This window comes from Phacochoerus africanus, chromosome 10 (assembly GCF_016906955.1).
Source record: "Phacochoerus africanus isolate WHEZ1 chromosome 10, ROS_Pafr_v1, whole genome shotgun sequence".
Taxonomy (NCBI): domain Eukaryota; kingdom Metazoa; phylum Chordata; class Mammalia; order Artiodactyla; family Suidae; genus Phacochoerus; species Phacochoerus africanus.
Window position 1 is genome coordinate 11233627 of NC_062553.1, and position 12373 is coordinate 11245999.

Consider the following 12373-nt stretch of genomic DNA (forward strand, 5'->3'; position numbering starts at 1 on the left):
AATACAAAAACAACAACTGACATGATGAAAGATAATATGAGAAAAATTATGTGCGTACGTGTGCGCATATATATATATGTATATATAAAGAATTCTTTTTATCATCTGCTCTACAGCAGAAATTGACACACCATCTTTTTTTTTTTTTTTGTCTTTTTAGGGCTTTACCTGCTCCATATGGAGGTTCCCAGGCTAGGTGTCAAATCAGAGCTGCAGCCGCCAGCCCACACCACAGCCTCAGCAATGCCAGATCCGAGCCACGTCTGTGACCTCCACCACAGCTCATGGCAATGCCAGATCCCTGACCCACTGAGCGAAGCCAGGGATTTAACCTGCATCCTTATGGATCCTAGTCAAGCCACAACAGGGGCCTCCGCCACCACAGTGTAAATCATCCACACTTTAATTTAAAAAAAATATGTATATATATATATATATATATATATATATGTATATGTGTGTATATGATATATATGCGTGTATATATATGACTGAGTCTCCTTGCTGTACAGCAGAAATTGACACAACACTGTAAATAAACTATACTTGAAAAATTTTTTAAAAAGACAACTGCTTATATGTTTTGCATCCCTCCTAAGTATCAGAACACAAAACCCCAAGTGAAGAAGAAGGGAGTGAATGCCCAAAGGCCACCTTCTTGCAATTTAAACACCAAACAGACCAACCTCCGTGGATTGTACAGCTGTGCCTGTTGATGATCTCTGGGATGGGACTCCCCACAGCCGACAGTGGGGTGAGAGCAAAGCTTCACGGCGGCCCCGCCTGGGCACCCACGGACCCCACTGGGAACGCACGGGCTAAATCAAGCCTCCGCAGAAATGAAGGAAGCACACAGACCTTCCTCTTCTTGCTGCACATGGACATGAACCTTCCCTGCACTTTCCCAGCATCCAAGTCCCTGAGCCCTGTTCACGCCACTGACATCACCTTTGAGCCCCTGAGAAACACGAGACTGGGTGAGTTTCCCTCGTTGCTGGGATGTGGCACCAGCACACTCCTGATCCAGCAGAAAGCCCGCTAATGAATGGAAGAGAAATGGGAGAACGTCTCCACTTTAGACTCATCCCTGTGACCATCTGTGACAGCAGGAAGAACCCACGGGTGTGTCAGGCACATGAGTGCTGGGAACAGGACAGGATACGGGAAAATCGGAAGACATCACCTTAACCAAATCATCAAACTTAATTTCACCAATAATGGGACTAATCGACATCACGAACTTCCTGTTATGATCCACTGAGCGGATACAGCATTTGTGTAGTACCCCTGACAACATATTTCATTTGAATCTAATCATGTGAAATCAAGATAGATTCAAAGTGAGGGGCTTTTTGGGGCGGGGGGAATGGCTTAGGCAATTCAAAAAATGTGCTATGTTATATAAAGAAAAAAAGGCTCAGGAATGGTTCCAGGTTAAAGGAGACTAGATCTACACAGGTGAAGCAGGATTCTTGACTGCACACTGGATCTAGGAATAAAAACAATAAAGAACATTATGGGAAAATCTGAGCAGTGTAAACATGAACCGTATATTAGATAAAAGGGCTGAACAATGTTAAATTCTGAGTGTCGAGCTTGCCTGTAGTTACGGAGGAGAAAGACTTAATGAGATACATGCTGAAGTATTTAGTGGTGTGACAAAAACATCAACAGCTGATGAAACCAGGGAAAGGAAAGAGAGGTGACCAAGCCACATGTTTACAAAGAAAGCAGGATGCCAGGTAATATACTCGAAATATTATCATCTGTGGAGAAAAGACTACAGACACGTTTGCTTCCATAAGTAGAAAACAGATCGGAAAAGACACAGACCCACAAATGCACACACAAAACCTGACAACAAAAGCAGCCTGTAAAAGAGGCCTGTTGGATGGCTGAGAATCAGGAATGGGACAGAAGCTTCACACTGCAAACCCTTTTGTACTTTTAGGGTTTGAGCAATAGTAATTATCTGTCACCCATTCAAGAAATTAGTATTTTTTTTAGTTCAATGAAATGAAAGTGGAAAATACCAGTAATTTAAGTGAAAATAGGCAAAGCCTAGACCACGTAGTTCTTCGAAAAATAGAAACACAAATGGACCAAAGGCTGTGACTCCCTAGTGGTTAAAGATACACAAATTAAAACATCATGTTTTCTCTATAACATGTCAGATTGACCAGATAAAAAGTCTTAATAACCAGGGTTGGGAGTTCTCGTTGTGGCTCAGCAGAAATGAATCTGACTAGCATCCAGGAGGACGCAGGTTCAATCCCTGGCCGCGCTCAGTGAGTTAAGCATCCAGCGTTGCTGCGAGCTGTGGTGAAGGCCAGCAGCTACAACTCCGATTCAACCCCTAGCCTGGGAACCTCCATATGCCAAGGGTATGGCCCTAAAAAACAAAACAAAACAAACAAAAATAACCAGGGTTGGAAAAAGTATGGGGAAGGAAGCATTTTCATGTACTAATACTGGGAATACAAATTGGTATTCAAATTAGAGAACAATTTGGTAACATCGGGCAAAATTTTAAATGCACACAGCCCAGTATATATGCCACAATAATACCTTTCCCACGGATTCGTCCTATTGGTTGTACCTGCCCAGCTATGCAGGATACACATTCAAGAGCGGTGTTTGTAGCAGAGTTAGAAATAGCAGATAACTGGAAAGTCAGACGTCCACCGCTTTGTCTAAGCAACGGACCACTGCGGAGCAGTTGCAAGGATGAGAGATGAGACCTACAAACCACTGCTCTGGGAACAGGATAAACACAATGTTTCTTATAAAAGGCGACATGGCACAGCTCAAATGACACAGCTCAAACGAACGAGTAGAATCCATGGGTTTCAACACGGAGAGAAACCAAAAACCTACCAGTGAGATTTTTTTTTTTTTTAAAGCAGACACAACATAATACTCACACACAAAGCAACACTCTTTCCATACACAGCAAGTGCATAAAAACATGCCCTGAGAGGACACAAGTTTCTGTAGAGAAGGGAGGCAGGAGGGAAAGAGGGTTGAGGACGGTGTGTAACGGGGATTCCGATTCTGTCAGTGATGTTTTCTCTTTATGTTTGTTTGTTTGTTTATTTGAGGGCCACACCTGCGGCACATGGAAGTTCCCAGGCCAGGGGTCGAGTTAGAGTTACAGCTGCCAGCCTATACCACAGCCACAGCAATATGGGATCCGAGCCGCATGTGCGACCCACACCACAGCTCAAAACCGGAAAAGGCACTGCTCACCATCCACGTCAGATAACCTTCGGGAAGGTGTGTTTTCATGTGCAGTGAAAAGATCACAGTAACTTGTGATCTTTTTAAAAGCACTAGGTAAGATGTAGAATGTAGGAGATATAACTAATCCTGGACACGGGGTTCTCCATCTGCCACCAGCTAATTTTTGTTTTGTTTTGTTTTGTCTTTTTAGGGCCGCACCCACAGCATGTGGAGGTTCCCAGGCTAGGGGTCGAACTAGAGCTGCAGCCACCAGCCTGCACCACAGCCACAGAAACGCGGGATCCAAGCCACATCTTCCACCTACACCATAGCTCACAGAAACCCTGGATCCCTAACCTACTGAGCCCGGCCAGGGAGCGAACCTGCGTCCTCATGGATACTGGTCAGGTTCGTTACCGCTGAGCCGCAACAGAAACTCCTGCCACTGACCAGCTGTGTGCTTTGAACGTGGGATCTTGTCCTGACCTGGGTTTTCCCATCGTAAAGGGGGCTGTGATACATGGAAATAAGACCACCATCCACCACCATTATCTGCCTCCCAAAACTGTTGGGAAGTTCAAATGAGTTGAGACTTTGCCCAGCATCCCCTACAGCAGATCCTGGGGACGACAGGAAAGAACAGAGTAAACAAGAGTCTGTGAGGAGTTCCCGTCATGGCTCAGTGGTTAACGAATCCGACTAGGAACCATGAGGTTGTGGGTTCGATCCCTGGCCTTGCTCAGTGGGTTAACGATCCAGCGTTGCTATGAGCTGTGGTGCAGGTCACAGACGAGGCTCCGATCCCGAGTTGCTGTGGCTCTGGCGTAGGCCGGCAGCAACAGCTCTGATTCGACCCCTAGCCTGGGAACCTCCATATGCCGTGGGAGTAGCCCAAGAAATGGCAAAAAGACAAAAAAAAAAGTCTGTGAGATTCAGGTATTTTGTGGGAGTACAGACTACTCAGCAAACTAGCACTGCATCCAAGTCCTGGCTTCCAGGACGGGGTGGGACTTGCTGGGGAGACTCAGCCCACAAGACGTAAGGGCTACGAGAACTGCTTCTGACAAGGTAACTCCTTACAGCATGTTCCTGAGGAAGCAGCAACTCCTGGGGAGTTCCCGTCGGCACAATGGATAAGAACCCGACTACAGCAGCTAGGGTCACTGGGGGTATGGGTTCCACCCGAGCCAGGCACAGTGGGTTAAAGGCTCCAGAGTTGCTGCAGCTGCAGCGTGGGGTGCAACTATAGTTTCGATTCAATCCCTGACCCAGGAACTTCCATACAGGTGCGGCCATAACATTCAGAAAAAAAATTTAGAAAAGAGATCCCTCCTGGAGACACCTTTTTTTTTTTTTTTTTACATCCCTCCCGACACCAATTCTGGCATCAAATTTGGTCAATTCTCAAGTAATAGTAACTGCAGCCACGTTTCCTGAGGATTTTTCTCTGTGCCTTTCAGGCATGGTTTTAAACACAGGCTTTTCATGCATCATCTCCTTTAAGCCTCACAGGTAAAACCTTTAGAGGTGGGTATGATTAGTCATATTACATCTATGAGAACCGCGGCTCTGAAAGTTCAACATGGCCAAGGTCACCCTGCAGGTAAAAGGAAGGAGCTGGGAGTTAAGTCTTCTGGACATAAAACGGATCCTGCCTTCACTTCCCCCACTGCTTTTGCCTCATTCTACGTGAGTCCACCCCTCCCTGTGACCTACCCTACCAGCTGCTGTAGGATCCTTTTCCCCAAACCCAATTCCACTTCCACGCTGGCTCACAGCAGCCCGCAAGGTGCACCACAGGAGGCGGGGCCTTTCGATACTGCTGCTCAGGTGAGTGAAACCTTTGCTCATGCTGCCCAAAGGGAAAGGGGAGGGAGGAAGGAAAAGTTAGGAGTTTGGGATTAACAGATACACCCTAGTACATGTAAAATAGATAAACAACAAGGACCTACTGTGTAGCAGAGGGAACTCTACTCAATATTTTGTAATAACCTGGAGTTCCCATCGAGGCTCAGAGGTAACAAACCTGACTAGGATCCATGAGAATGCGGGTTCGAGCCCTGGCCTCCCTCAGTGGATTAAGGATCCAGTGTTGCCAAGAGCTGTGGTATAGCCTGCAGATGTGGCTCAGATCCCGTGTTGCTGTGGCTGTGGTGTAGGCCCACAGCTGTAGCTCCAATTCGACCCCTAGGCTGGGAACTTCCATGTGCCGCAGGTGTGGCCCTAAAAATCAATAAAATAAAATAAAATAAGAAATCTTTTGTTCTAATCTATAATGGAAAAGAAGCCGAAAAAGAATATACATATAACTGAATCAGTACACCTGAAACTGAGAAGACATCGTAAATCAACCACACTGCAATTTTTTCTTAAAAAGCTATATGCCAAGGGTGGGGGGGGAGACAAATCATGATTGTCTCATCATGTCCTTTATGTACAAACCACCTAGTGGACACTTTGAGACTATGATGAAGTCTGGTAACTGGGCGAATGGATATAAATAATGGGACGGTGGAAGAAAGCCAACACTCCAAGACCTCACCTGCTTATTCGATATTACATCCTCTAAGCAACCTGACAGGGGTAGGTACTGGTCTGCTCTGATCCACTTTTGAAACTTTTAGGAATTTACTTCTCCAAAGTAATAAGTACTCTTGAAAGTCAAGGGCCCGGCAAGTCTAAAGCCCTCAGCTCACGTGAGGATTTCAATTCTAGCCTAATTCTAGACTACTGGAGTTGAAAACTTGAGAAAGCCATGGAGACAGGATGTCCTTTAACCTGATCATTTGAAAGAAGACCTTTAGAAAATACTTGGGAGTTCCCACCATGGCGCAGCGGAAACAAATCCAACTAGGAACCATGAGGTTGTGGGTTCGATCTCTGGCCTCACTCAGTGGGTTGAGGATCCGGCATTGCCGTGAGCAGTGGTGTAGGTCACAGATGCGGCTCGGATCCAGCCTTGCTGTGGCCGTGGTATAGGCCGGCAGCTGCAGATCCGACTGGACCCCTAGCCTGGGAACCTCCATATGCCTCGAGTGTGGCCCTAAAAAAACAAAAGACAAAAAAAAAAAAAGAATACTGCTTTCCCTTGTGAAATATGTGTGAGGAAGCCTTCCCCTGAAATCTACAGGGAGAAAAATAGAACGACATATGGAAAGAGATTACAGGATTAAAACTAATTACATGATCCGCCCTAGAATGACATGTGGAGACGTCACAATCTTTTTAAAGTCACTGTAAATTCATAGTAAACAACTGAATTCTATGCCTTTTACAGAAAAAAAAAAAAAAAAAAAGTCCAGACTAAAAAACTAGTAGGCACATGTTTACTCAATTGCATTTACAGCAAGAGATATTTATGGAGAATAGAGAACTCATATTCAACATGAATTAATAAAATGCAGTTTATTTTCTACTTCTGTCCTTTGAATTTTCAAATGTAGTCTTTTAACCCATGATATAAACAGTAAGCAGTACCTGTCCAGGACTTTCTTCTATGCCAGAAGGGCTCAGAGTGACTTATTTCACTGAACTGAAATTTAACAAAAAATTGAGAATGACACTTCAAACTGTTACACTTGCTTAATCTGAGACAAATGTAAAAAATGCTTTTCAACATTAATGTATAGTAAAGATGCAACAAAAGGGATGGACTTGGAGGATATTACGCTTAGTAAAATAAGTCAGACAGAGAAAAACCAACACTGTATGATGTACAATCAAAAAAATAAAACAAATGAATATAAAGAGGCAGAGTAATGAAAATCTATAAACTGCCCATGATACAAACAAGTGCCCAAGTTCACTAAATCCATTCTATTTCTCCGCCCCATCCTCCTAGTCCCCCTCTTACACACACACACACACACACACACACACACACACATACACACACAATCTTCTTATGAACAACAGCTGACCAGCTAAGGAAAATGATAAAGATTACTAGAAATGTTATAATACTTAATAATCAAAGATAGTATCCAAATCTTTATAGTTTAAAGAACAAGCTTATTTAAGCTAGATCTAACATTAAATCAATAAAAATTTAAACTGCCAAACCCTAACAGCAGACACTTCCCATTGAAATTTTCATAATCTCGTTCCTGAAAACACACACACACACACACACCCCCGCAGGCTTCCGAGTACAAACGAGCGGCAATGGTAAGGCCAAGGAGTGTGTACACAGAAGAAAGTTCCCACCTGTCCTCACACCCAAACTCTTACAACTGAAGCAGTTTCCCCGGGAACAGGTGCGGGGTGGGGAGGGGGGCTGGCCCTGCCCTACGCAACGTCAAGACTGCATTTGCCATGAATGGAAGGGAGTCACGTTTATGACTTTAAACAGCCAAGAGAAGTCATTATTAGTCATCCAATGACAGAGAATTTGCATTTTTACCCTGACGTGCACCTCCAGTATGTACTTGAGAATAACTTAATTAATGCTCTACCCACCCTCCCCCAAAAAGAACAAGAAGGACAAAGACCTGGAAAAACAACAAAGTTAACAGTTTGATCTCATTTCTTCTCATCACCTTCCTGACAACCTATTGAACTCGGTTTTCTGCTCCCGTGCGATTCGATCACTTGGAATCTCCTACTTTAAAATACGATGACACTCCATGCTGATCGCATGGTCGTGAACAAGGCTGTGGGTGAGCCCATGCGCGTGGGTCTGGAGACAAACCTTGGCTTGGCCCGCAGTGGGCACTCACCTTCAGGGAAAGGGTTCGGCTGCACCAGGTGGAGGAAGACGTGCACGATCTGGAAGAGGATGTTGATGGGTCCAGCTTCATAAGACTCTTTGGTCTCGTACTTCACCAGCGGAAATTCAAATTTCAACCCAGCAGACCTGTCTGTGGATGTCAGCGGCCCCTCTGAAACGGTGTCCCCACACAGCCCCAGCAGCAGCAGGAAGCCGAGGACAGGGGCCATGGCTAGTGAGATGCCCCAGTCATGAGGTGGAACTGGGGGCCTCCCGCTTCAGAGCTTCTGGAAGCCTTGGGGGAGACAGCGGCGTGTGTCTGTGCAGAAGAGGCGGGGTGAGGACCGGGTCTGCGGCTGAGAAGGCTCTCCGGGGTGTCGGCAGCTCAAGGCACCATCCCTGGCAGGGAGAGAAGGGGGGGCGGGGGGTCACTAAGCGCTGGCAGCTTCCCTGGAGAAGAGGCTGCAAAGCTTTAGAGCAGCCCTCAGCCTAATCCGCTGCGGGGGAGGCAAACAGCGCCTGCTGCCGAGTGCACAGCAGGGAAGCTAGAAGGTTCCAGGCCAGGAGCCAGACCCCAAAACACCAGGTAGTGCAGTGAGTGTGCACACTTAGAAACTGACCTGTATGAAGCACTATATTCCAGATATGTTCTACCTGCTTCACAGAAATGATCCCATTTTACAGATGAGGAAACTGAGGCAAGGAGGATTTCAGCAACGTGCCTGAGGCCACGGCTGATTTAACAGTGGGGCAGAATTCAAACCCAGTAGTGTGCTTTCCGAGCCCAAATTCTAACCAGGTCTCTAAGACGCTCTTCCTACCGAGGCCTCCTTCTCAGTCAGGAAGCAGAGGCCCCCGGGGCCTAGACGAGATGCTTGCTTTTTCTCCAGTTCTGGGTTGTTCTCCTCATTTCTGGAGATACGTCTTAGTCCACCTTTTATTCCACTACCGTGCTCCTGGTATTTCTTCTCTCCACTCACCCCAGACCCAAACGAAGAGCATGCTCTCAAGGGCGGGGACCAGACTCTTTAAGGCTGGGTGACACGGGAATCTGTCTAGCACACTCGCCTGGTGGCTCTGATGGGAATCCCTGTCGCAAGTCACCACCTGGATAATTCCGGTCCAGGGGATGAGAGGCAGAGCAGAGGGGGGTTCCCACCACCCCCCACACACACCCCGGGAGAAGGGGGAACGCCAGGAACCTAAAATCATCTACCAACCCAGTGTCTAGGGAGGGCAGCTCGGACCCTGTCCTCTTGCGTTTCTACCCCAGGGTCAGTAAGAGCTCTGAGCATAAACTAAAGCCAAATATCGGCTTTGCTTGTGCGACGACATCAGGCCAGGTGAATCAAAACAAAACCTACCATATACACAATGGATTACGATTCGGCTATAAAAAAGAATGAAATAATGCCATTTGCAGCAACGTGGATGGAACTACAGATTGTCAAACTAAGTGAAATAAGCCAGACTGAGAAAAACAAATATCAAAGGATAGCATTTATATGTGGCATCTAAAAAAAATATGATGCAAAGGAACTTATTTACAAAACACCACTATATATAAAATAGATAACCAACTAGGACCTACTATATAGCACAGGGAACTAGACTCAATAGCTTGTAATAACCTATAATGGAAAAAATCTAAAAAAGAATATATATGTATAACAATGACTTTGCTGTACACCTGAAACTAACACAACATCAACTATATTTCAATTAAAAAAATTTCAAAGAGAAATGACATATAAATGTAGTCATACAGTTTTAAAAAAAAAACGAAAACAAAAACAAAAAAACAAAAACAAAAAAGACACCCAGAACCCCCCAGAGCAACTGGGATGCTCTGCCTGTCCTTTCTCTTCTGGGATCAGGAATATTCTGATTTTATTTTGTACATTAGATATACACTCACTAACTTTTCTTTTTCTGGCCACACCTGTGGCATATGGAAGTTCCCGGGCGAGGGGTCAAATCGAAGCTGCATGTGTGACCCAAGCCATAGCGCACGGCAACACCGGATCCTTAACCCATTGAGCGAGGCCAGGGATCCAACCTGCATCCTCACTGAGACGATGCCTCGTCCTTAGCCTGCTGAGCCACAACGGGAACTCTCAAATTTCAAACTAGAGTCATGTGCTCCTGAAACACACAGTGAGAAATGGGGGAGAGGGACCACCAAGGAAGCGACACATTGAACAAGGGACCAGAGCCCCTACCATCCACATCCTGCCAAACCAGAGAGCTCCAGACAAGCAGGAAGAGTCAGTATTCACAGTATTCATTCATGAGTTCCCCTGGTGGCCTAGTGGGTTGAGGATCCAGTATTGTTACTGACATGGCGAGGGTGCGACCCCAGGCCCTGGAACTTCCACATGCTGTGAGCTCGCCCCAAAAGAGAAAACCCCACAAAACATAGTATCCATCCTATCTCACATCCGGTCCCCTTAGATACCGCCTCCTCTCCTAAGCCCCCGTCCCCTCCAATCACTGCACAGACCTGCCCATGGAATGACCCCCCCCACCCTCCCATTATCAAATCCTGGGCCAGGGATCGCCAGCAGCACCCAAGGCCAACCTCATCGAATCCCAGCTTCCAAGTCTGTCTCATCCACAGACACACCAGGACCCTGGTCGGTGATTCCAAGAGGCAAAAACCCTGCCAGGCGCAGCCACTGCCAACGACCTGTCCTCGGCTCTAAGTGCTCTAGGCTTTCGCTCGTTCTCCCAGGAATCAGTGGTCCGCTCAGTCTTCAAATCATTTCAGATAAGAACAGATAAGAAGAAGGAAACAAAGCAAGTCAGCTTCAGCGAGGCCCGTCTCACATGGGGCAGGAGGAAGATGCGGGGGTGATTCAGGTAGAATAGGAGTAGCGAGCGTGCTCCTTCAGGCAGGCAGGTGGGCAGGTACCCACACACCACACACACCACACACGCGCTCACACTGCCACACAACTCACATACACACAACACTCATACACCAAGGAAACATGCCAGGTACACAGACTGCACTTACTGACATACACCACACATATAACCATGCAGAGGCACTCACAAATATCACACACAATCGCACACCACATATACACACACACACACACACCACGCTCACATTCTATCTGGTTTTCTGCTAAAGGGCTGTTAGGGGCACAGTAGCCAGAAGGATTAAAGGCTCAGCTGCTGAGAAAGGCTGACTTCCCGGTAATGCCACCAGGTCTCAGCGAGGGACACAGGGAGATGTCACAAGGCCCACAGGGGAGTTATGCATAACCATTTCCGGGTGCCCTCAGGGAAGAGCAGGGGAAAGGAAACCCCAAAGGCAATGCGAAGATGGGGTGTCCACTAAGGGCAGCACCAGAGGAGCATGACCAGGTTTCTTTACGCCTTTCTTCCGAGTGTACATCCCTCTTAAAGTTCAGACCCAATTTTAAGAACATATCAAAATCTCACTACCTAGGAAGCACTAGACAATGGATAAACGTCAAGTCCAAAAGGAAGAGGTTTGCATCCCAGTTTTAATCAGTCGTCCTAAAAAAGGTCTGGCCCCGCCTCCCCATGGAATCACACTGGGTAGAGGGCGCCACCCAGCGAGAAGCTCATGGAACTGCCCGCAGAAAAGCCAGGAAGGCTTCCCCCCAACCAACAGCTACATGAGCACAAAAACAGGATGTTTGTTGACAAGGCAGGTTATCAGATCTCACCTCATCTCTGAATATGTGGCCAGGTAATCTGCATTTTTCCCACCTTCCATTGCATCTGCAGCACATGGAATTTCCTAGTTGAATTGGAGCCAGAGCTGCAACCTATAACACAGCTGCAGCAACACTGGGTCCTTAACCCACTGTGCTGGGCCAAGGAATCAAACCCACACCTCCGCAAAGACAAGCCAGATCATTAATGCACTGCAGCACAGAAGAAATTCCTAACCTGCATTTTTAACACGCTCCCCTGGTGACGAGATTCTTAAGACAACTAAGGTTTGAGAGCCAGCACTGTTCTTGTGTTCTGACCTGGCTCATCCATGCCACTTTCCAAAGACACCTCAATCTTCCCCAAAATAACCACAGACCCACCTATGTAAAGCAAAAGCTCCCCAGGGGTCCTTCTTACACTGCGTGGAAGTGATCCAGCCCAACGGCTGTGTGGGGTCTGGGCTTCTTCACCTTCCCTGTGCCCGTGGAGCCTGGCACACAGCAGGCACTCAATAAGGACTGCTGAAATCAAAGGGCGGTGGGTAGAGGGAAGACCGACATAAATGGTCATGTTTACTTATTTCAAAATTGACCAGGCATTTGTTTCGAAACAGTCTACAGCCTCTGAAAGGGATGCATTGGATCCCTTGCCTCTGTCTCTGCCAACACAGGCAGCAGGGTGCCTCCTGCCGGGATTCACCCACAGAACAACTGGTCTACCATTCTGAGGCACCGTACTTTCAGCTGG

At 46.7% G+C, this 12373-nt stretch overlaps 1 protein-coding gene across 1 annotated transcript in view; it reads right to left on the reverse strand.

The window, feature by feature from the left end:
- Nucleotides 1-12139, reverse strand: part of PROM1 (prominin 1) — a 97576-nt gene extending 85437 nt beyond the window's left edge. The window contains 2 exon segments of the mRNA XM_047798705.1: nt 7941-8329; nt 12007-12139. Of these exon segments, the coding sequence (XP_047654661.1) occupies nt 7941-8160 (220 nt within the window). The 5' untranslated portion in view covers nt 8161-8329; nt 12007-12139.
- Nucleotides 12140-12373: the final 234 nt, after the last annotated feature.